The 23,911-nt window shown below is 42.8% G+C and overlaps 2 protein-coding genes across 2 annotated transcripts; one reads left to right on the forward strand and one right to left on the reverse strand.

Annotated features, from left to right (window-relative positions):
* Positions 1-840: 840 nt before the first annotated feature.
* Positions 841-5,615, reverse strand: DYNLL1 (dynein light chain LC8-type 1). The gene is made up of 3 exons (XM_054996960.1): positions 5,432-5,615; positions 3,241-3,378; positions 841-1,229 (listed from the first exon to the last, which is right to left on the reverse strand). Exons 2-3 carry the CDS (start codon positions 3,370-3,372, stop codon positions 1,092-1,094), a joined length of 270 nt encoding a protein of 89 aa, XP_054852935.1. The 5' UTR covers positions 3,373-3,378; positions 5,432-5,615; the 3' UTR covers positions 841-1,091.
* Positions 5,616-14,505: 8,890 nt separating this feature from the next.
* On the forward strand, positions 14,506-22,984 carry SRSF9 (serine and arginine rich splicing factor 9). Its single transcript, XM_054995946.1, has 4 exons — positions 14,506-14,908; positions 19,578-19,747; positions 21,364-21,536; positions 22,655-22,984. Exons 1-4 carry the CDS (start codon positions 14,667-14,669, stop codon positions 22,796-22,798), a joined length of 729 nt encoding a protein of 242 aa, XP_054851921.1. The 5' UTR covers positions 14,506-14,666; the 3' UTR covers positions 22,799-22,984.
* The last annotated feature ends 927 nt before the right edge of the window (positions 22,985-23,911 follow it).

Below are 23,911 nucleotides of genomic sequence, written 5' to 3' on the forward strand. Positions count from 1 at the left end.
CAGGAGTAGGGGGCAGGCAGGTGGGCATGGCGGGGGTGGGGGGAGAATGCAAGGAATGTGAGACAAGCAGGCAGAAGACTTGCTGGAGTAGAGGGGCAGGCGCTGGGCGCGCACAGCAGGGGCAGGGAGAATGCATGGAAGGTGAGAGAGGCAGAAGTCTGGCAGCAGTAGGGGGCAGGCGTGGGGGGCACGCAGCGGGGGGTGGGGAGGAGAATGCAAGGAAGGTGAGACAGGCAGGCAGAAGTCTTGCAGTAGAGTGGCAGGCACGGGGCACACACGGCGAGGGTGGGTGGGGGCAGGGAGAAAGCAGGGAAGGTGAGACAGGCAGGCAGAAGTCTTGCCGGAGTAGAGGGGCAGGTGCAGGGTGCGCACAGCGAGTGGGGGAGGGGAGCAGACAGCATGGAGTGTTTCTTCACCTGCCAGGTACCCAGTTCCACCCCGTTCAGCTGGAGGCGGGGAGGGAGGGGAGCAGGAAGCGGGGCGCGCTCCTGCTCCAGCCTCATCAGCAAGCCCTGTTGCCCGAGACTCACCTGTCATTCCTGCTAGGGCATGCCTGTGCTGTGGAATCCACGTGAGTCGTCAGCAACACGCTTTCTCAATTATGTTATAGAATGAATATCCACACCTCTATAAAATGTAATTATTGTCCTGCCGCATTCCTGGCCAACATATGAAAACCTAGTATTTGGTAAAAGACTGCCAACTGCTACAATAGCTCAACTGTAAGCCCAGCACATTCATCATGTCATTAAGTGTTACAAGAATCAAGCTCATTCACTAAAATTGAAAATGAAAAGGTAGTGGAAACGTGAGATGGGGTTTTAACTCTGAAAGCTTGAGTGCATGTCCAATCATTTTATTAGAAAAGGAACTTTTTTTTTAAAGAAAATACATACAAGATTATTTTTTTGCTACTTTTTATGGCCACAACAAAAACACAAACTGGTACAGAAGAGTACCTGTCCATTAAAACAACAAAAGGCTTGAAGATCAAGGTATGTTCCCTGGGGAAGGTTGAAGACCTCAGTCTATTTGGAATTAGTGTGCAGTCTTGTAATCAAATGCATGTTTGGGTAAAACCACCCCATGTTCTAACCGGATTTGAAGAGGAGAATCGCAACTTGGCCCAGATAAAAGTAGATGAAGTGTTTAGTCTCGTGAGTCACATAACTGCCAAAGTTTCTTCCCACAATACAGTGCCAAGTAGGGTTGTATTTCTTGTCAAACTCCTGAAAAAGAGTCACTAGACAACTTAGTACAATAGATGTTAACAGCTTTTTTAAAAACATGTCTGACTAAATATTTCAACTGACTTAAGTATTTCAACTGCAAACAACTGACCACTTTTTGAAGTGTATTTTTACTATATCATAACCCAATGCATTCACCACTTTTGTTCTTGCTGTATAATACGACATTAAGAGGCTGCACCCACAAGGTTCATATAATCCAGCATCCTTACAGTGACAAGTCAGATGCTAGTCAACAAGCAGAATGTATTGACAACCACCTTTTCCAATAAGATAGGAAAAGATAGGTAGCTGCGTTTGTAGCAGCAGAAAAGAGCAAGAGTCCAGTAGCACCTGTAAGTAACAAAAATAGACAGGTATCTGAAGAAGTGAGCTGTGACTCGCAAAAGCTCATACCCTATTGCTAATTTTGTTACTTATAGGTGCTCCTGGACTCTTGCTCTTTTCTACCTTCCCTGCTTGTTGCCTCCCAGCTACACCGCCTCTGAATATGTTGATTCAGCCATCAGGTCCAGCAGCTGCTAACAGTCCTGTAATCAGTTTGTCTAGTTTCATTTGAAAGCTTTGCAAATTAGTGGCCATCACATACTGCTGCAGTGGCCAGATTTCAAACACAAGTGAAAATACCTCCTGTACTTGTCTGTGTGAGATCTCAATCCTTTTTTAGAGTGTTAGGGAATCATTAAGAATTACAAAGATAAAACAACGGATATAACATTTTCTCCAAGGCCACCAAAACAAGTCATGAAAATTAACTAATGACTTTTTGCAGAGATACAATATAGACAGGCTTATGCAGTCATATATGACTATCCATTCTTGAAGTTTCAGGAACTATTATGTAAATCCATAGAATGAGAAAGTATTTAAAATTTAGGTTTGGCCTACTGAGTTTCTTTCTGAAAAAGGAGAATACCCCTGTAGTGCTTCAAAAGCCAGTGTTTCTCATTCATATTTCAGTACATATATTTTGAAACGCAAGAGCAATTTATTATGGTAAAATGTGATCACTGATGCACTGAAACTGAATATTCTGCACTGAGATTTGGAGTTGCCTACATCTGACATACTTTCAGAATTAAAGCATATATGAAAATCCACACAAACTGCTTTTCATAAATTGTGCTGAAGCCAAACATCCAAGTCCTGAGCTGGTCTACAGTTTGACACTAGTATAACTAGCTGTAAAGGCATTTATCTCACTGCTAGAACAGCAATCAGTTCATTAGGTCTTTAAGGAGATGGTCACCAACATCATTCAAACAACTTCAGTATCTTGCTACATTTTTAAAAGCTATACCAAGATTGTTTTTAGATTTCGTAGTGCGTTCCCACCCCAACCCTTTATGGAACTATAGCTAAAGTCTTCACGCTTGCACTGATGTAACCATAACAATGGTGCTGTACGGCTTCAATGTCCTCAGAAGTTGTACTAAACTCAAGACAACTAAAGATGTTTAATTAACATTCTAGAAGTCACTCAGCAAGACATGCTGTTAGACCAGCCACTTGACCAGGCTACAGAAAATTTTTAGGCAAACCAGTGTGCTCCTAAGGCTCTCAAAGCATACCATATTTAATTCAAACTAGGCCTCTTAATAGCGTTTTTAAAATAATTACTTCATTTATGCCCTGCTTTTCTCCCCAACAGGGACCCAAAGTGGCTTACATTGTTCACCTCACCTTCATTTTTTCACTCACAACCCTGTGAGGCAGATCAGGCTGAGTGAATGACTGGCCCAAGGCCCCACATGGCAGAGTGGGGATTCAAAGCTAGGTCTCCCTGATCCTAATCCAACACTGTAACCATTACAGTACTCTAACCACTAACAATAATCCTATGCTGTTTGTTCAGTTACCCACTGACTTAAGCTATAGTTGCTCTACACAGGATTGTACTGTATATTGTTCTCTCAGCTCAGATTTTTCTCAGAATTATTTCCTTTGTACTAAAAATTCTAAATGTCAGTGTACAGCAATAATCAAGTACCTTCTTTATGTGAGCAGCAATGTCCTTCTCAATGTTATATTTTTCCAGGGCCTGTGTAGCACACTCCACAGAGTCCTGCTGCATCTCCTCAGACATATCTGCATTCTTGATCACAGCCTTTCGATCACTCATGGTTGCCTACAAAGAACATACAAGAATTAGAAATAACAGGTTCCAGCAGAACTATTCACTTGAATTTCCAGAAACATATCTAGTTCTTTAGCAGTTAAACATCCTACACACTGAAATTTGTTCTAGGTATTGGTGATGGTAACACAGGAAAATGTAAAAGAAAATATTTAGAACTACTTGTAAGAGTTTCTGAAAAGCTTAGTAAATTTATTTCCTTCCATACCTATAATCTCACTTGACACAACACACCAACATTCTGGACACTTGTATTGGAGTACATGGGGAATGCAAATCTGAATATACTATATCACACCTAATATGCTATGCCTGCTCAAATTTTGTTAATCCCTGTGCTAGTATGCTGTTCTTTAATGGCTCCTTATATTGACTGAACACTGTACTTATCAGATGTCTCTCTGTATGGAATGTTAATTTATTCTGGGTAATTCACTTTTAAGTCTCAGTGTGAAAAATGAACTATAAATACAGTAACTACATAGTACCTGAAGAAACTTACAACCTCTCCGATTACTAAGATTAGAAGTCACTATGCATCCAGGGTGTTCTCATCCCAACAGTTTCACTTCCTTCATGGGGAGAACCTCAGCACACAGCTCCCAATTCCTATTTGCCCTTCATTGCAAACAGACATTAGGGCAGAATATTAAGATTTCTGTCATTCTCTCCAGAGACTTCCCAAATGTGGCTCCCAAACACCATCATCAGCATTATATTCACCATCACCACTCATTCTTTGTGTGTATCATTAAGAGTCTGTAAACTGTGTTAATGAAAAACAATAAAAAGTACATCAACCAGCACTACATCAAAAACTGTTCCTTTTATTTATTACTATTTTGAAGATGTTTTATCCTATGTCTCAAGGTTCCAAAGCATGAAGTGATGCAAACATCCATGTTGAACAAATAACAGTTTTAGTCCGCAGTAAGGTGTAGGTAGGTTCTTTTAAGTAGATTGATGGCATTTGGAACATTACACATACTAATAATACCATCTCCCCCTCTGCCTATCACAACGCTAGGCACTTGATAATACCACCCCACCCCTGTACCTGTCCCTGGTTTACATACAGTGCCTAAGAAATACAACACGTGATGCTCTTACAGTCTACCATAACAGAACAGCAATGCTACTGTCCCTAGCACCTTCTATTAAAAGGTATGCAGATAGCAGGAAATCCCTTCCTATGCCCAAAACCCTGGAGACCGTTGCTGCAAGTCAGACTGTGCGATGGTGACTGAGTCGGTTCAAGGCAGCTCCATCTATTCTTGCACTGCCACTTTAAGGTCTTCCATCTGCCTCTCTTTCCTAAAACGCCCCCTCCTTGATACACGGACAAGGCGGTTGTGCCTGTTTTAATTGCCCCTCCGCCTCCCGTTCCCTATTTGCATCTTATTCTTTTAGATACAAAAGCATATAGCCGAAGATCATTACAATCACACACACAAGATGTGAACGACATCGCTAAAGATTACCAAATCTAAAAACATTCACCAGGTTAAAACAGTCCGCTCCCAGCACCTACAGCATGTACAGCACCTACAGCATGTACAGCACCTAACACAACGGGATGTTCGCATACACGCCGTTGCGGCAGGTATACATATTATCCAAAACGAGAAAAAGGTAAAGTCCTTGCCAGCGGTTTAGAATTTCCAGAATAATGTTCTAACAGTATTCTTTTAGAAATTCTAAATTCTATACTGGGACTTGCCTTTTTCTAGTTCTGAATACGTATAACGCCTACCAGAATGGCGCGTATACAAATGTTTTGTTTTTGTGCTGAGGGAAGGGGGCGGATTTTGCTTGCAAAAGATGGGGGAAGGCAAAAAGCACAGCGCTCAGCACAGCACCACGCAGTCTGCGCCCGGCCACCGTTTCTTCAGGTGCGCTACTGACACGAAAAGCGGCCTCTCCTCCCGCGCCTTCCCCAGCTGCGTAACCTCACGAGGCGCGGAACTCGCCAGACAGGCCCCACCGAGGAGGAGCCGCCGCAGCCGGAGAGCACCCTCGCCCAAAGAGCAGCGCCATCCCTCACCGTGTGTTGCTGGGCTGCTTCCGAGGACGGTGGGAAGGGATGTTGATGGAGCGGACGGGCAGGTGGGCAACTCCGCGCTCCTCCGGCTCCCCCGTCGCGCAACGAACTGAGGAGACGCGCGCGCGCTCAGAAGCCCAGCACTCTTCCGTCCGCAACAAGCCTCAAGTGCCGCTCAGACGACCGGCCACGCCCTCCCTCCTCCGCGGCCGGCGCCACGCCCACCCCTTCCCCGGCAACAGTCATTGGCTACGACAACAATACTCCTCACGGCCTATTGGCTGACCCGTATCAGCTCCCGTAGAGTTTTATTATTGCATTTTGTTGCGGCCCAGCATGCATCGCAATAGCGTCCGTTGCCATGGTTGGAAGGGGCGGGCCGAGAGGCTTGCTGAGGGCGTTGGTGGGATCTTCTCTGTCCCGAAGAAACTTTGTGTTCCTCTTGAGTTTCAGTGACCCTGTGCATGTGCAGAATACTTTTGTACATTGCATTTTTACCTTGCCTTCCCGCAGCTCACTTCGGTGGGGGTGGCTGGAGATCTCCTGGCATTACAACTCATCTCCCGGCAACAAAGATCAAGTCCCCTGGATAAAATGGCTGCTTTGGAGGGTGGACTCCATGACATTATACCCCGCTGAACCCCCCCTGCCCTCTCCAAAGCTCCACCCCCAAAATCTCCAGGAATTTCCCAACCTGAAGCTGACATCCCTGTTTTACTAGCCAATATTAAAACAAAATGAATGTCAGCTAAGTGTTTATATAGGTTAAATCCACTGTAGAGTCTACATTAATTGTAGAGGCATTGTTAAGGAATTAGATGGAGCTGTAGAAGGCCAGGGTAGTTGAATCTTTTCCTGTATTTGAGACAACATTGAGAATCTCTCTACACCAGAAGCTTTGGCCGGTGAAGTGTAGGAAGACGCTGAAGCATAATTTTAAAAGACGGCCAGCTGCCATTGCTCCTCAGAGTGTTTGTTAATTTCATTTTGGCCTCCCTGAAGGCTCTGTCAATTTCACCTCTCCAGTCTAAAACTGTGTGGGATGGCAACTAGAGGGTAGTGAGGAATGTAAACAGGTTGGAGCTGCTTTCCAGAGCTGGGCTTGGATCTCGAGAGGTTATAATAGGCTGAATTTTCCCTTCTGGCATTTCACAGCCTCTTTACACAGCTCCAGTGCATAACAAAACTTTTGCCCTGCCTCTGGCTTTGTCTTTTTAAACTACCCTTCCAGCTAACATTGCATCTCCTGACACGTGTTCTTCACCTATCAGATGTGTAGAGAGACTCTTATTTTGATATAATTCTGTGGAGTCTAACACCATGTTGAACCACATGATTCTAAGAGCATAGAACATTTGGTGCTTCAAGTTTTTGTTCAATTTCACTGAGAATCCACTGAAGCCTGGAGTTTTTGTTCTCAGACTCTTCCCCCTATCCCCCAACATATAGGGGTACAGAAAGAAATAGGGGAAAGTGAGCAAAAGTTACAATTAAAATACAATTAGATACACACTACAAGAACTATCAAAATGCAATATTTATATAACATTTAAAATATAGCTTTCAGACAAATAACACTACACAATATTTCTTCTCTCCATCTTGATAAACCAACTATATACCAACTGCAAAAGATTTAGCATTATTTATTAAAATACTTTTACAACTTATATATTCTTTATGATTGCTGATTCAAAAAATAGACAATGTATTTTAAAGTATTTTCAAAAGATATACTAATAAATTTATCTTACATCTAAAACTAATTATATCATAACATAGGATATTATATGAAAAGGAATTTTATTATGTATTAATCAAATTAAATCGCATAAATATCTATATGTATCAAAAACTTAAACACATTTCTATAACCTCTACAAATCACAACCCATAATGGAATTAACAAAATTAATCTGCATCTTATTTCCCATCTCTATCCTTAATAGGAATAGTAAATTTTCCATTTCTTTTCAAATTCTTTAATCGGTCTTTTATTTATATAATTCATTAATTTTGCCTTTATAGAATATTCTGCCATTTTGTCTTTCCAACGTTCTCTAGTTAGACATGTTCACAGACTCTTAACGATCAGCCCTACCTCGTTGGTTGTGATGAGGTCTCCAGAATTCTGGATCCTCCTGGACAGCATGGATCCTGGGCAGTGCAGGAAGAGGTGTGTGCATGTCTCTTATGCAAGTGCCAGGATTGATCCAAAGAAGGCTATGGAGGTGCTTCCTGCCTCGAAAGAATCTCAGGCTGCACAACAGAAAAAGGACACTTTCTTTGCTGTATTCTCCCAGCTAGGATCTATTCCAGATGCACTGCCAAAGTAATTTCTCTACATCCTGCCTTGTATGATTTTGGGTGGTATGAGAGGGGGCAGCAGAGAAAGGCAGCTAAACTGTTGACTGGGGTTAAGTATTTTAGGAATTATAGCTGGCTGATGATTTGCTTCCACATTCAGCTCAAGGTGCTGAAAAGTGTTTCATTGCCTGGGATCCTTGTATCTGTGGGACCATATGAGCCCTCAAGGAAGCTCTGATCATTAAATCAGGTTTTTAGCAGTTCTTCCATTCAAATCAGTGAGAAAAATATATTAGCTCAAGTGCAGGCATTCTTGTTCGCAGCTCCTTTCTAAGGACATGAGGAAGGCCCCAACCTTGCAAACATTTCAGCAGTTTTTCCCATGTGCTTTTGATGGTTTGTGAGTGGAGGTTATGACCTACTTCTTTTTACCTATATTTCTGCTGAAGTTAAAGGGATGAAGTGCTCCAGGTCCCCCCTAGCGATGGCCCAGTGCTTCAACTTAACTGGATTTTGCATTACCAAGAGGCTGCTATGGTCTTAACTTCTGGCCGCTTCTCAGCCCAAGCACACATACACGGTGCCACACCCATCAACATCCTTACACCTCTGTCTTTTAATTTCAGGGACATTTGCCCTGAAGTTGTGGCTAGTTTTGGTGTAATGGTCAAGAGCAGCACTACTGTATTCTGGAGAACCGGGTTTGATTCCCCTCTCCTTTGCTTGAACTTGAAGCCAGTTAGGTGACCTTGGGTCAGTCACAGCTCTTCAGAGCTCTCTCAGCCCCACCCACCTCATAGGGTGATTGTTGAGGGGATAATAATGACACACTTTGTAAACCACTCTGAGTGAATGTTAAGTTGTCCTGAAGGGCAGTATATAAATCAAATATTATTATGTTGTTATTATTTTAGTTGGTTTTAATTGATGTTAGCACTTGAGGTTTAAGCACATTAACTTTTAATTTGCAGCATTGTCTTCATCATATTGGATTAATTGACAAGACTAGATAATAGTCAACAATACACATGTTTCTACCAAAGAAATTATTAGACAAGTGGCTAGCTAATACTTCAAAATCAGGAGAACAGATTGCCACTACCATATAAAGTCATGTGGTGGCAGCAGAGAACAAGAGGTCCTTTCAATAAATAGCATTTCATCCATAAAGATATGGTTAGTCCTTGGTTCTCATAGCAAGTCCGGGTGCTGACTGGAATTTTCTGCAGAGGGCACTGCAACTACCTGGTGACTGCTTTAGAAAATCTTGCATTCTGGAGTTTGAAGTAACTGTGCTCTGATCTTTATTATACCTAATTTTTGTTCTCAGGAGGGCTTTGTAAATAAGGCATTGCTGCTGTTTTAAAAGAATTAACAATAAATCTTAAGCAGAGTTACAGTCTTCTAAGACCATCACAGTCAATGGGTTGTAAATGGACTGAAGGAATTTTAGTCCTAGGCAGCTGTTTTGGCTGATGACCTCAATATTTCTCCTGAGGCACTTTTTCAGTGTAACTGTGAGGTGAGTGATATGGGTGAGGCTGGCCCATAGCAGCAGGATACCAGCAGAACTCCATGATATGCAGTCATAATGGTTGGCTCCCTGAGCACTTTCGCATCCAGGCCTCGGGATGTAGCTGTCTCCCTTCATGACAGAGTCCATGACTCAATGCACTCTGGCTTCAGGAATGTATTACAACAATAAGATTGCACAACCCATTCTCTTAAAGAGTTGATCACCTCTGTTGCATTTTAGAGGATATTTGCAGTATGGCAATATGTTTGCTGTTTGCATATGTTTACAGGTCATTACAAGATGAATGCTTTCTCCACAGCAGGTGATATCATCAGAGGAGCATCTTCCAAAGGGTCCTTTGTAAATCAGGACTCTTGATCAATGTGGAAACCAAGCTATTCAGTGTACTGTGATTCTATATCCAAATGCTCTTCTGCCTCCTTGAAAGAAAATAATTTTCTTTCTGTGAATTCCTATTTTCAAATGAGACAGGAGAACATTTATCTCATCCTTTGTAAGTTCTATAGGAATCAGTTTTTTCTTCTCAGTGATGAGAGGAAATAAGTTTGGAGAATTGCAACCAATCTTTCTTAACTGTTGACTGACTTAACCCATTTCGCAGTATTATTGGTGCACTTAAATTTTCCTTTGCCATGTTAATGTGGGGTGCGTTTTTTTATTCTCATAGAGTTTGGCTACATTCATACATTGTTGGAGACTGCAATTTTGCTATAGCAACTGGATTATGTTGCCTACGTAGGAAAATCCAGTTGTGAATGTACTCTGCATGGGACTACCTTTGAAGATATAGCAGCTTAGTTGGTACAAAACACAGTGGTAATTGCAGAGGTGTTGTGGCTCAGTGGTAGAATATCTGCTTGGTGTACAAAAGGTCTTACATTCAATCCCCTGGTGTTTCCAGCCCAAAGGACTAAGTAGTAGGTAATGTAAAATACCTCTTCCTGAGGTGCTGGACAGCTGCTGCCAGTCTAAATACACAATACCGAACTTGATGGGCAAATGATTTGATTCAGTATAAATTCTTATGTTTAGTAGTGCTGACTGGTTCGAGTTATGTGTATGTAAAGTGCTGTCAAGATGACTTATGATGACCCCTGCTGGGGTTTTCAAGACAAGAGACTAACAGAGATAGTTTTATCATTGCCTAGCTCTGCACAGCAATCCATCCAAATACTAACCAGTGCACATCCTATTTAACTTCCAAGATCTGATCAGATCAGACTAGTGTGGGTCATCAAGGTCAGTTCAAGTTGAAGGGAACATGAATTTATTTGTATCACCCCAGACAGGATGCCTGTCTGCTTCTGAGCCTAATTCAAAATGCTACTTATCTAAAAAGTTCTAAATGTCCTGGGTATGTAAAGGACTGGCAGTTGTCTGCCAACTGAGGTCATCTTTGGAAGCCTGACTTTACATGCTCCTTCCTTTTGAAGCTAGTTAAGGAACCATATGGGATGGGTCCTAACTGTGCCTCATTGGAGTCAATACACAACTTCATACTGCAAGTGAAGAATCATGGAGGGATCACATTTTGGGGTGTTCTTCTATGCTAAACACTCTGCAGAGAGAAGCTGTTCTGCTTTTCTACTTGTAGGGGACTTTTATGGAAAAATACATTCACAGCTAAAATCTCCTACCTGCATTCTGAAGTGATGCCATCCATTCTCTCAGCATGCTGCCACCTCATTCTCCTACATTTGTGAACCAGGGTTTAAGTGCATTTTAAGCCCATTAATTTCAATGTTTAGACATGTCTGACTCAGCAGAGAAAGGGATGAATGTCCCACTGAGTTTAATAGAGATTGCTCCCAGGCAAATATGCATAGAATTACAGCCATAGGCATGCTTAAAACCCACAAATTTCAATGAGATTTGAGGTCACAATCCCTTTCTCGAGAGCAAGTCTAACTGAACACACTAAATAAACTGTAGTGATATGACAATTCCAACACAGTGATTGGAGACTTTCAAACAAAGCTTTAGGAAACAGATAAAACTGATGTTTGGAAACCCAAATGTATAGAATAAATGACAAATTCTGGAGAGCTAGTCACGTTAGCCTGTTGCAGCAAAAACAAGGCACTTTAAAAACCGATTGGTTGTGACAGACTTTCATGGTGCAGAGCCCATTTCATTCCATGCATGGATTATCCTCTAGTGACGGAGAGAATTATAGAGAAAAACATTGTAAAGTGGGGCAGAAGGGCCAGGAAGCATAGCCTATGCAAAGCTCAGGTGTGTAGGAGAAAGGCAGAATGAACCTTTGTAACAGCAGTAAGTGGTGATTACCCTATCTTCCAATAATTACTATAATAATTTAACACCTGTAGCAGGAGAGGTATAACATTAACATAACAATGCTGGAAAGATTTGTGTCATCACCAATTACTGCTTCTGTGAAGATTAAAACCAAGAGATTTATTGTGGCACAAGCTTTCATGGACTAGATCCCTCTTCATCAGATGTATAACATTTCCTCAGTTGGCAGGCAGACATTCATAGTCATTGAGGGAAAACATGTTAACTGTGAGGTTAAAAGGCGATGACATGAAAGACGTAAAACAGAACAAAAGTCCAGTGGCATTTCAGTACGAATTTTTGTCAGTCACAGCTTGTGCTGTAGCCACAGCTTAGAAAGTCTCTGGAACACAGCTCACTTCTTGATATATAAAGGGAAGGTCATATTGTGAATTATGGAGATTACAAGGTGATGATGTGAAATTTAATATATGCCATCACATGCCAACAATGCCCTTCTACTATTGACATTGGACATATGTGTTGGTCCTTGCAAGAGATAATCAATTAACACAAATTGGACTTAAGAAATCACGACATCCAGGAATCCATGAGGGAACATTTTAATTTCTTGGGACATAATATAACAGATGTGAGTCACTGTTCTACCAAAAAAAAAAAAAAAAGGTATGACATCAAAGTGCTGGATTAGAACTAATCATGAAATTAAATACTTCATATCAATCATCCTGGCTTAAATGGAGACGTGGATTTCCTTTACTTAAAGTTTACACTAGTTGTTATTTACCCTATTTATCCTATTCAATCACTTGGCTTATCTGTTTAAACCTTTGACCTCTCTAATCATCCATTATGTTTAACTGATCATTCTGTTGATTGATGATGGGATTCACATTTATCGTTTGTATTGCAACTTTTCCCTTTCTCTCTTGCAAAGAGAATTCACACTTGAAAGATTCCTGAAGGAATTCACACCAGACCTCTCTGCCTCAACTCCCTTTACATATCAGTGAACTGTGCTGGATTGGATTGGGAGAGAAAAATGGCCCTGAAAATCTCCCCCTCCCCCAACAAAGGAGAGGCAGGGAGAACCAGCAGGGCTTTGTTGGGCTGGGTGCTTTGTTCCAGGCACACTGTGCAACTTTGCCAGCTCAGGAACCCTCCTCTGCTTGCAAACAGGTGAGGGCCCTCCTCTGTATGTAGCTGGGCTGGGCACCCTCCCCTGGATGTGGCACAGAGCCATGCTGGGCACCCTCCTATGGCCACACATGCAGCTTAGCCAAACCTTGTGCCATCCTTCCCCATTCCCTACACTGGACAAATTGTCTCCCAAAGTGGGGAAGACAACTAGCCGGCAACCAGCATACTGATGATGGCTTTTAGCTCAATGGCTACAGCTGCATATCTCACATGGGGCGAGGGCTACCTCTCAGCTGGGGCTGGTGGGGCCCCCATGGTGTGGCTGCCCCCCAGGCCATTGGCTCTCAATACTTTTCATGATGGCTTTGATGGCAATCTACCCCTGGAGCTGTAGCTCATGAAAGTTTGTACTGAAATACATGTTGTTAGTATTTAAGGTGCCACTGGACTTTTATTTTGCTATAATAGATCAACACAGCTGCCCCTCTGCAATGCTAGAGGTAGTCTGTGGCATTTCTATATAAAATTCAAATGCTTCCAAGAAAAGTACATTAATAAGCCTCAACAGATAACATGAATAATGGGTGAGAAATGCCTGACAGTCACATTTCCATATCAATGATTGTTCAGCAATTTTATTGTTTGTTTATAGTCTAAATTTTCTCACTGAGACCCAACGTGAATCACACAAGGCAAGTCAATAAGATCAACAGCTAGGACATTTATTGAACAAATACAAAAGCGTATGGGTGGTAGATATTTGAAAAAGAGCATGAATCCGAACACAGAGATGAAACATTGCTGAAACAAAGCATAAGTAATTGAACTTAACAATATGGAAACTACTCAGTAGGAGTATATCTACATCAACAAACAGCATCAAGTAGAATAGTCAACTCCAAGATCTTTTTCCTGGTCAATCTCTGCCAGTTCAGGCTGTATAAGCATATTTGTTATGTGCATGCCACTTCCCCAAGCAGTGAGAATGTACAGAAGCATCTATCCAAAGGAAAGAGCCCTGAAGATTCACAGCATTTTTATAGTATTTGATTTATTTACAAATATACAGGTAGAGCACAGGTGTGGGTGTGTGAGTGGGCGAGGCACTCATCTAGAACAGATCAACTACCCAACATATCCCCCAGAAAAAGGAAGAGATCCTTCAAGGGGCTTCAGCCAATTTATAACAGCACCTGTCTACTTCTTCCAGAATCTAAACTGTGCTTACTTTTCATGCAGGTACCCATCTGCTCCTTCCCATCAACTTATGAGTGTGTGGAGGGAAGAAGCCAGGGGGCACCTCTTCAAAGCCCTTGATGGGCACAGAGCAATCTCCTAACACTTGAAATCTATTCAAGAGAGATCTACAATAGTTAAGGCACGTTATTATTCTTTTTTTCATGTAGAATACACTGATCCACAGTTATCAGAATCTAAGCCTATAAAAGCCTATTCAAAGTATTTATTTTTCTTAGCGTGTATCACTTTAGTGAATCACGTTTGCCCCTTTTCACTCTTCACCAGTCTGAGGAGCGCTCAGAATTATAGTCTTACGTGACATTCAGAGTCAAAACATCAAGGCAGCCCAATTTTATGCATTGAATCCTATACAAATTCATACTGGATTAAATGTGGTTAGTCATTGAGTTACTTCCTCTGGCTCCCTAGTCCATTCAGCCAATCACAGAACAGCTCACGTCTCCGCGCCAGGAAGCTTTCGCAGCCCGGCCGACCGGCGGATCCAAACGAGAAGGCGCGACTGCAGTTCCCGCATGCGCGTTGCGCAGGGGCGGGGTTTATTTCGTGGACTTTTTTTGTCTTTACCCAGCGCGCGCCGGCTCGTTTCCGCGTCCCCTTTAAGTGGACTTTTTTTTTGTCCTCCGTCAGGTGGCGAGGCCTGAGCGGGGGGCGGCTGATTTTGCCTGGCGTAGGCTGCGGACGGGCTTGCGGGTGCCGGGAGCGTGAGGGGGCGACGGCGGCATCGACAGCGGCGGCATGTCTGGGGGCTGGGGCCGGGATATGATGGACTACGGCGGCGGCGGGGCCGGGATGTCCGGGGGTAGCCGGGGCGGGGGCGGCGCGGGCGACGGCCGCATCTATGTGGGCAACTTGCCGGCCGACGTGCGCGAGAAGGACTTGGAGGAGCTCTTCTACAAGTACGGCCGCATCCGGGACATCGAGCTGAAGAGCAAGCGCGGCCTGGTGCCCTTCGCCTTCGTGCGCTTCGAGGACCCGCGGTGGGTGAGAGGGAGGCGGGTGGGGGTCGCCCCGCGAGAAGGGGCAGGATGCCTCTGGGCCTCCCTGCTTCGAGCGCCGCCTCCCCCTTCCCTTTCCCGCCTTTTATGAGGCGATTCTCTCCCACCCTTTTCAGTGGGGCTGGGTGGGAGGAACTCCTCTTCGGGTAGGACCACCCCAGGCCCGGCTCTTACATGTTGGGGGCATAGGGAGGCAGGTAGGACCGCGCTGCTTCACGCTGCGTGTTTTGTAATGGCCCCTGTCGGTTTTTTTTTTAAAAAAAAGCTTCCTGCAAGTAAAACGGACGACAAAATGAGAGTTTTCTCTCTGCTGCGCTAGAATTTTATCTGTAGGAAATTTCCTTCCGAACTACTTTTCTGATGCCTGCTCTGCCATTTCATTCTCCTGCACATGAGATCGAGGCCTAATATTTACAAATCATTCTTAGCTTGTATATATTGCTCTAGAGCATTTGCACATGTTTGTCTTGCAGGCTTTGAATCCAGTGACACCTTAGAGACCAACAAGAGTGTAAGCTTCTGAGAGTCAAAGCTCCCTTTTGCAGATACAGATCCCTGCTCCTTTATATCCCAGGATTTATATCCTCCCTGTATCTGAAGAAGGGAGCTTTGACTCCAGTGTCATACCCTGAAAATCTTGTTGGTCTCTAGGATGCCACTGGACTCAAATCCTGCTGTTCTATTGTAGGCCAACACAGCTACCTACCTTGGAACATGCTTGTCTTGTAATCCTTACAGTTTTAATGGAGGCTGGTATGACCATAAGTTCAAGTTTATCGCCAGTACTTTTTTTTAAAAGTGCTAGTATTTATTGATGTGATCTGCTCTGAGCCTCGTTGGGAGAGAGCATGATTATCAGTATAATAATAAATAAATCTATAAGGTTACATCAGTTTCCACCATTTTCCCCCCATTGGGGCTTGGGAAAACTCCCTAGAGAGGTGCTAATAACTAGTAGTGTCACAGAAAAGCCCTGGTTATCGCATATGAAGGTGCCTTTTACTGATTCAGAATATTGGTCCATCAAGGTCAGTATTGCCTTCTCAGAATGGCCTTCCGTTGTTTCGGTTGGAGGTCTTTTCAGGTCAGGTGTCTGACTGGAGATGCTGGGGATTGAACCTGGGACCTTCTGATGCTCTACCACTGAGACCCAGCTCCTCCCCCTATCATTGGAAAGTATGTGATGCAGTCACCTTGCTAAAGCAAAGCTGATCTGGGTATAGAAAATAACTAGATAGTAAGACACCTTCAGGATGCTGGAATAGTTGGACCACTGTTCTTATGAAATAATAGGCCAAGGTTTAAAGAACAGAGGCTTGTCAAAGTCTGCCTCGTGAATTCATGACAGAGGTGAGTTGTGAACCAGGAATTTCCTGATCTGTAGTACCCATTATACTACACCAGCTTTCAGGTGTATGTGACGTGAGAAATCTCATCTTTGACCACCTTGTAGGTTCTATACACCAGCCATTCTTATAAACCTTTAAATAGGGCTAAATGCTAAAGAATCTGTACTGAAAACAAAATCTCTTGTTCCTGTACCACTCCAAAAATAAAAGTTGAGAATAGTTCTATAGCTCTCTGTTGTTTTCAGATATAGTAAACAACCCTGAATGCTTCAAAACAACATTGCTCTTGTGCAATTTATTTTTGAGTATCTCTCTCAAATCTTGCTGAGAATAGGATCCACATCAAGCTTATTCTGTTTTTCTTCTCTGCTGGAAATCTGAAATGTCACCTCTGTTAAGTGGGAGGGAGGAATGGCATGAAGTGTTCCCTCTGTATATTACTCTGTACATCTAAACTAGGACTCATGTCACTTTGAATTAATCTTGGATCAGGATGGGCTAATGTCTTTGAGTGAAGATTCTATCCCATTGTTTTGCAGTATTTTTATAATGTCAGTATTATTCAGTTCCTTAGTAATCTGCTCTATTGAGCAGGTCAATATTTTTACATACCTGAATTTAAAAGACGACTCCCCCAGGTCATTCTAAAAAATAGCTATCTTCTCCCTACCACTTTAATGCAACCATGCCAGAGGTTTTATGCCATGTCAAAATTCTGTTGCTTTGGTCTTGCCTCCCTCCCCCTCTTCTACCCCCTCCCTATCTTGGGAAATGCTAACATATCTCTTTTCTTCCTTGCTCCTGGATTCAAGAAGTTGTTCCCGTAACCCCAACCCACAATGATTGGGGGGGGGGGGGAGAATGCCATGGGACTTTTGGCTGAGATGAGCTTTTTGATGCTTGAAATGCAAAGTCATTATTGCTACATATCTGCAGTCAGACTGAAAAACCAGATATTCTGTGTGCTAGCTTTTACCACCATATTGGTTTGTGTCTTCATAACCAAAGCCTGAGAATTTCAGAAGGGGTGTGTTCTGTATTCTGCATGCTATTTTTATTGTCTCTGTACAAAACATCATAGACATACTTGTCTGGGCTAGTGCCTACTTTGTCTAGCAAAAACATGGCCTTTGGAGAAATGTCATTAATTTCACATCTAAAGAGAAGCAAGCACTAAGTGGACTTTAGGAATAGAATAGTCAAAAGGTGTGGGGGGGTGGGGGGGTAGAGAGATAGAGAGAGACCGAGCCCAAACTCATCTTTACTTGGTGTCTTTTTGAGGTGGACAGGTTGCCACAGAAAGATTCTCCCTTTTAGAGTCTGATTAGTGAAATGATTTCATAAAAGATAGTGGGTTATCAGGTATCAAGTATTTTTTCCACCCAGGACTTGATGAAGCATTTTAAGTGTGGGTACCTTCATGAAAGTGAAGTAACAAGTCATCTTGTGGTGCCTTTTTCACATCAGAATTGGGTGGGCAAAAAAGTATAAAAGGCAGATTATGGAATGGGCTATTTGCTGTAAATGTTTTACAGCTGGAACTCAAGGTATGATGTGAGTTTCCTCTTAATAGTTTTGGCCTAATGACTAATTATAAAAACATTTAGTGGGCTATCAGTCCTGTCTTGAGTCAAGCAGTAATATCAGCCATTGTTGGAACAAGTTCTCAGGTTTATTGAATTGGATTTTGTTTCTCCTAGTTCTGCAGCAAAGAACTGCTGCCAATGTATATGCAAAATTTGCTTTAGAAATATGTGCCACTCTAATTCAGCCTTATCGCTGTTGGTGTTTTTGGATAATATTCGGTCATTTCCCTCAAGTATTGAACTCTAGGGCAGACTTAGCTCAACATCATTTTTCACTCAGCATCATGACATATTTGTCTGAATACAACTGAAAGACTACAGACCATGAATTCCTAACTTGGGAGTGGGGACATGCAACATGAGCTAGCTTTCTAGGGGTCTTGGCTCAGCCATGTCAGAGCTAAAGGGTGACCAAAAAAAAAGCATCTGAAAAGCATTGATCCCCATTATCACTCTCATGCATGGCACCCACCAATGAGTTTCTAGGTACATATTTGTCTGACAAACCATCTTCATCCTAAGAGCAAAGATCCAATCCTGGCTTTTCTCCATGTCACTGGAGTAGAAATTACTTCAGAAGAATCCAGGTAACATCTTTGTGCCTACAGAGAGCTCTCATTCAGAAATATCTGCCTCCATCATAGGAATTCCCTTGCAACCTCCCAACATTTTGTGATTGGACCCAGCACCCCATGGTATCCATTTCGTGATTGACCATGTGGCAGTTATTTTGTGGTGGTGCCTACTCCCTAAATATTTCCAAAGTGCCCACAAGCTGAACAGCATTAGGGACCCCTGAAGTAGACTAGCTTATGCAGTGTTAAAATGAGTTTGGGATATATTACTAGATTGCTTTAATAAACCTGTAGTTGCTAAAACAGTATTTGGAGCATTGATTGATTTATAGATTAGAAAATGACATACTGAATGATTGTTGACTTATAAATACCGTACAGACTTTTCTCAAAAACAAAATTATCTCTTTAAGGTAGCATGATTTTGAGTAACTGGTACTGTTTTTCCCTGGTAATTGGAGCAGCAGTGCCTCAGGCTTCTTAAACTTTGTTAATCTGTTTACTGCCTTCTTCATTCTACCCCAGAGAACAGAGCAAGTCAGCATAGTAATTGCTATAAATTCACTAATGTTTTGATGTGCTGTCTCTTATAATGCATTACATCTTCCATTTCTTTTAAAAAATATTTCAGCCCTGAGGCTGAATAATTTGGATAATACATATCTTTATAGTTTGCTCTCTGTTCAAATGTAGAAGCATTGCTGTTACTTGCAAGCTTCAAAGCTGAATGATGGTTCTGGGGATTTAAGTGCCAGTAGCTGGTTGTTAAGGACCAGATGATGAGTGTGTTGAACTGGGTCTTAGAAAGAGTAGGTATTGTCTTATACACTGGGAATACCAGTTCTTTCAGTTCCCTGTATTCAATATGCCAACATTGCTATTTGTTTATTTATACCCCATTCTTCTCCCTAATGAGGACCCAAAGTGGCATGCCACTTCATTCTCCCCACCTCCATTTTATCCTCACAACAATCACCCTATTAGGTAGGTTAGGCTGAGAGTGACCAAAGTCATTGAATGAATTTGCATGGCAGACTGGGGATTTAAACCTGGCTTTCCCAGATCCTAGTCCGACACTAACTTTTATGCTGTGCCTGCTCCCTTTAAAGATTTCTAATCACAGATCTGTATTTGTTTGCAGAGATGCAGAAGATGCAGTATATGGGAGGAATGGTTACGATTATGGCCAGTGTCGTCTCCGTGTTGAGTTTCCCAGACCTTCCAGAGGTCGGGGAGGAGGCTTTGGTGGGGGGCCTCGTGGGAGGAATGGCCCTCCTTCACGACGTTCTGAATTTCGAGTCCTTGTTTCAGGTATGTTGCCTTCTGTACTTCATCCTGACTAGGAACTTTCTTGATGCCATATTTCACTTAAATTGTGTTGGGGAGGAGTATCTTGCTGCCATAATCAAAGGTTTCTTCTTTAATATGAAACTTATGGCTGTGAAGGAGCTTTTTCAGAGCTAAGAGGATCACACATCTTCCCAGTCTGATTCATAAGTGGACGTCTCTTTATTTGCTTTTGGAGTTCATCTTGCTGAATGAATGGTGAGCAAAAACCTCTTCATCCAGTGGGCAGCTGTGAACTCGATGGACATGGAAGTGGGCAACTGTGGGTAGATGAAGGGAATGAAGCCAGCCATGGGGACCAGTCTTTTAGTGTTGAGGGCTAATAGGAATAGCTCCCCCAGACTTCACATATGCTGACTATGAGCTTATCACAACCTGTGATGCTTGGAGACAAGAATGAATCTATTAAAGACAGACACTTGTGGCAAATACTGCAGCAGCTGCACATTATTTGCATTTATTATGGGAGAAACTAAACATGAATTGGCCCCTTTGATTTCTAACCTTGTGGACTCCTGAGGGCAACCTGGAATTTCTGGAATAGGGATTTGTTTAGTGAGTTGGGAAACACAGGTGGAGAAGGCCTTTTACTGGAAAAAATGGAAGTATTTTGGAGATTTTCAATGGCAATCAAAGCTTTGGAGAAAACTCATCATTCCCTGACCTGATTTATGGAATGGTACACTTAAAACAAACTTGCTCATAAAAACATATTTATTCCCATGTACTTAAAACAAACACAACACCAACCCCACCCCTCAAACATCCCTTCCCCTTCCTGGTGATCTAACTGCTTCTCTGTGACATCCTGGCTAGATGCTCACTGTGAGGAAACCACTGAATTGCAATCTCTTCAGCTTTGCAACAGAATCTGACAACAAAAGAGTGGAACCCCAGGTATATATCTCCCACGCAGAAGCCTGGGAGGGCAGGGAGGCTATCTGGAAAATTCACTTGACTTTTGCCATGAATGAGAAGCTGCATTGGCAGAGGGTATTATGAAGGATTCTTGCAAACTGCCAGGAGCTGCAGTGTACTAGTTTCTCCAGGATATGATGTGGAACAGGGAAACCACTTACTTTTGTTTTTTCTAAGTAATCATGCTGATAGTTTAACCCAGGTATCCTTGTCCGCTGCCCAAGGATGAACTATTGGAATCTAAGGACCCAAACTCATACTGTTAGAAGGGAACTACCATTCTTGGATGGGAATCTGATCCGGAGTAACTAAGTCGTACATGGAATACAGTCAGAGTTAGGGGTGATGTTAAGTTTACGTTGGACCAACAGGAGGATTCCTCTGAATGCCGAGCACTGACTCCTAGGGGACTATCCTCGGGGACCTTGCTGACGCGGAGGGCTCATCTACTCTGGAATGGAGCTTAATTGCTGTTCTTTTGGATCCTTCTGTTCTTATTGTAGCATTGGCCTTCTGGAATAAAAGGAAGTCTGTGGAAACTGTGGAGCCTGTGACACACTGGAGGAAACCAATCAAGAACATGTAGCCTTTCCTGGAGTAGCCTAAGCACCTAGTGTCCTCTCTTTACACGGTGTCTTATGTTTTGTGTTCTCACTGCTCAGGGCTTCCTCCATCAGGCAGCTGGCAGGACCTGAAGGATCACATGCGTGAGGCTGGTGATGTATGTTATGCAGATGTACAGAAAGATGGAATGGGGGTGGTTGAGTTTCTTCGCAAGGAAGACATGGAATATGCACTGCGTAAACTGGATGACACCAAATTCCGGTCTCATGAGGTGGGTTCTTGCCTGTGGGTGAAGAGCATGTACGTTTGCCAGTCATGGAAGAACATGCGTTAACCAGTCCTATTGTGATGCTCTCAAGAGGCACCAGGGCACGGTCTAGTGATAGTCTTGGAATTGATGGCTAATGGTAATCCTTACAGAATGTTAGGAGACCAGCTTAAAGAGCTGTCAAGGCTGTGTGAAACCAGCCCCATGTTGGCTTGGTGTGAGCCCTGACAGCCAAGATGAGGGTTTATTTCATTTCTAAGTTTCATGGAAAATGAGCATTTGGAGTACTTGGCTCTGACTACTTTTGGGTAAGTCAAGTTGACTTGCTTTGCCACTTTTCCTTTGGCAGCCAGTGGCCAAACAGATTGCTACTGGGTGTTCAAGTAAACTTAGCTCACCTTGCCTTGGCAGCTGGAGGTTGTATCAGCAAACTGCAATGCTGTCCCCCAAAGGAGCTGATGAGTAACTGTAGAGATTATGACAGCAAACTTTTCCCCACCTGTGCATGGAACCATTTCCTGTGGTTGTATCATACCTCTGCTACAAACAAGCTTTTTTTTCAGACTTGGGTTAGTGTTTCCCTCACTTGAACCACCTTCATCCAGTGGCCTGATCTGCTGCAACCACCCCCTCTATCACAGCTGGAGCTTTCTGTGGATTTTTCCCTCCAGAACTTGAGCTGCTGAGACACAATTAAGTTATATGATGAGCTTGTGAGACAGTTCACCAAGGCCTCTCCCGACTATGTCGAAGAACCTCACTAGCTTACATCTTTTTCCCTCTGACATTTATAAAATGGAAATCCACTGAGATCTTCACCTTTTATAATTAGATTGGGACAAAACCTGTCTGGTTGCTTTGCTGCTGACATTACTTTACTAATACCTGCACAAAACCAGCTGTTTTGTAACATGTCCTTCCTCTGTAGACCTCAAGGGCAAGACCAGAGCTGACTCAGAGCGGCAGTAGAGGAATTCATACTGCCTTTTGTATGATAATTCTTCCAGTCTTGAGCCACTTTTTGCATTGGTTTCTGATCTTCATTTCTGGCATCATTCATTCATAACATTGACCAAAGGATGTTATGCAAACGTTTGGATTTTCTTTGTTTTAAATTCCAGGGTGAAACATCCTATATCAGAGTCTGTCCTGAAAGAAGCATCAGCTATGGCTACTCGCGCTCCCGTTCTGGTTCAAGGAGTCGCGATTCTCCATACCAAAGCAGGGGATCACCACGCTACTCCTCTCCCTTCAGGCCATTCTGATTGCACCCAACAGGGTCTTCTAAAATGTGATCTGAGCTCTTTATTTCTGCTCAGAGTTTACATTCCAAAATGGATGGATATAGTCTTTCGTAGGAAGCCTTTCCCCCCCTTTCTATTCAACAATCTTTTTTTATGACTTACAGTTTTTACTAGGGAAGTGTTGGTATTAAAATGCTATGAACCGTTGCCACTTAAGACTTTTTGTTGGAAAATGTAAATTGTTTTGTTTCTCCTTCTAAGTGAGGGAAAAAATGAGCTTGAGACACAGCTTGTATTGGTTTGTCCGCAGGATGGTGCTGTAAAGCAGCGGAGCAACCTGTATGGCTTGGCCTGTTGTGGTGTTTTGAAATATACTTACATGTTACTGTAACTCACAAGTGGGTAGTTGTCTTTTTGTGCAGTGAGGATGTTGGAATGTATAGAAGCACAGCTATGCTTGGACTTTAAATATCTTTCTACTATCTGTTTAAAAAAAACACTAGTTTTTGCCCACAATTAAAACACTAAGCCAAATTAGAGATAGCTGTCTAGTCCCATAAGCAGTGTCCAAGCTGGGAGCCATGAGAGTAGATGAATGGAGGGCCAGGAGGCATTATTATAGTATGCCTGAGCATTATTCTTGGGGCAGGTATCATCTCTGGGTGAAGACTTGACACGCCTTGCAAGAGGCTTCTATGTTCCTTGCCATCTCCAAATCAGATATGTGCCAGATTAGAATTCAGGAGGCCCTGGTTTAAATCATCACTCAGCTATGAACTTCACTGGGTGACCATGTACCTGTCAGTCCCGCACACATTCATATGCACACACACTCACTCATCTTAACCAAACTCACGGAGTTGTTAATGGGGATAAAATGGAAGAGAACAATGGAGGAATTTAGTTGGTGGAGGGTCCTTGGCTTGTTTAAGGAAGCCCAAATTAAGAGAGGTTTCCCAGGTTGAAAGGAATATATCATTACATACTCAGAAGCACGTTTCTGTAGCCAGCCTGCAAGTGCAGAGGAGAGTATTTCCAGATAGCAGACAAATTATGTAAGTGCTGGCATTGGAGAACCCTTTGTTTAGGTTGAACCTTGGATCAAATTAAGCTCTGCAACAACAAAAATAGTGC

Source organism: Eublepharis macularius, chromosome 13, assembly GCF_028583425.1.
Source record: "Eublepharis macularius isolate TG4126 chromosome 13, MPM_Emac_v1.0, whole genome shotgun sequence".
Taxonomy (NCBI): domain Eukaryota; kingdom Metazoa; phylum Chordata; class Lepidosauria; order Squamata; family Eublepharidae; genus Eublepharis; species Eublepharis macularius.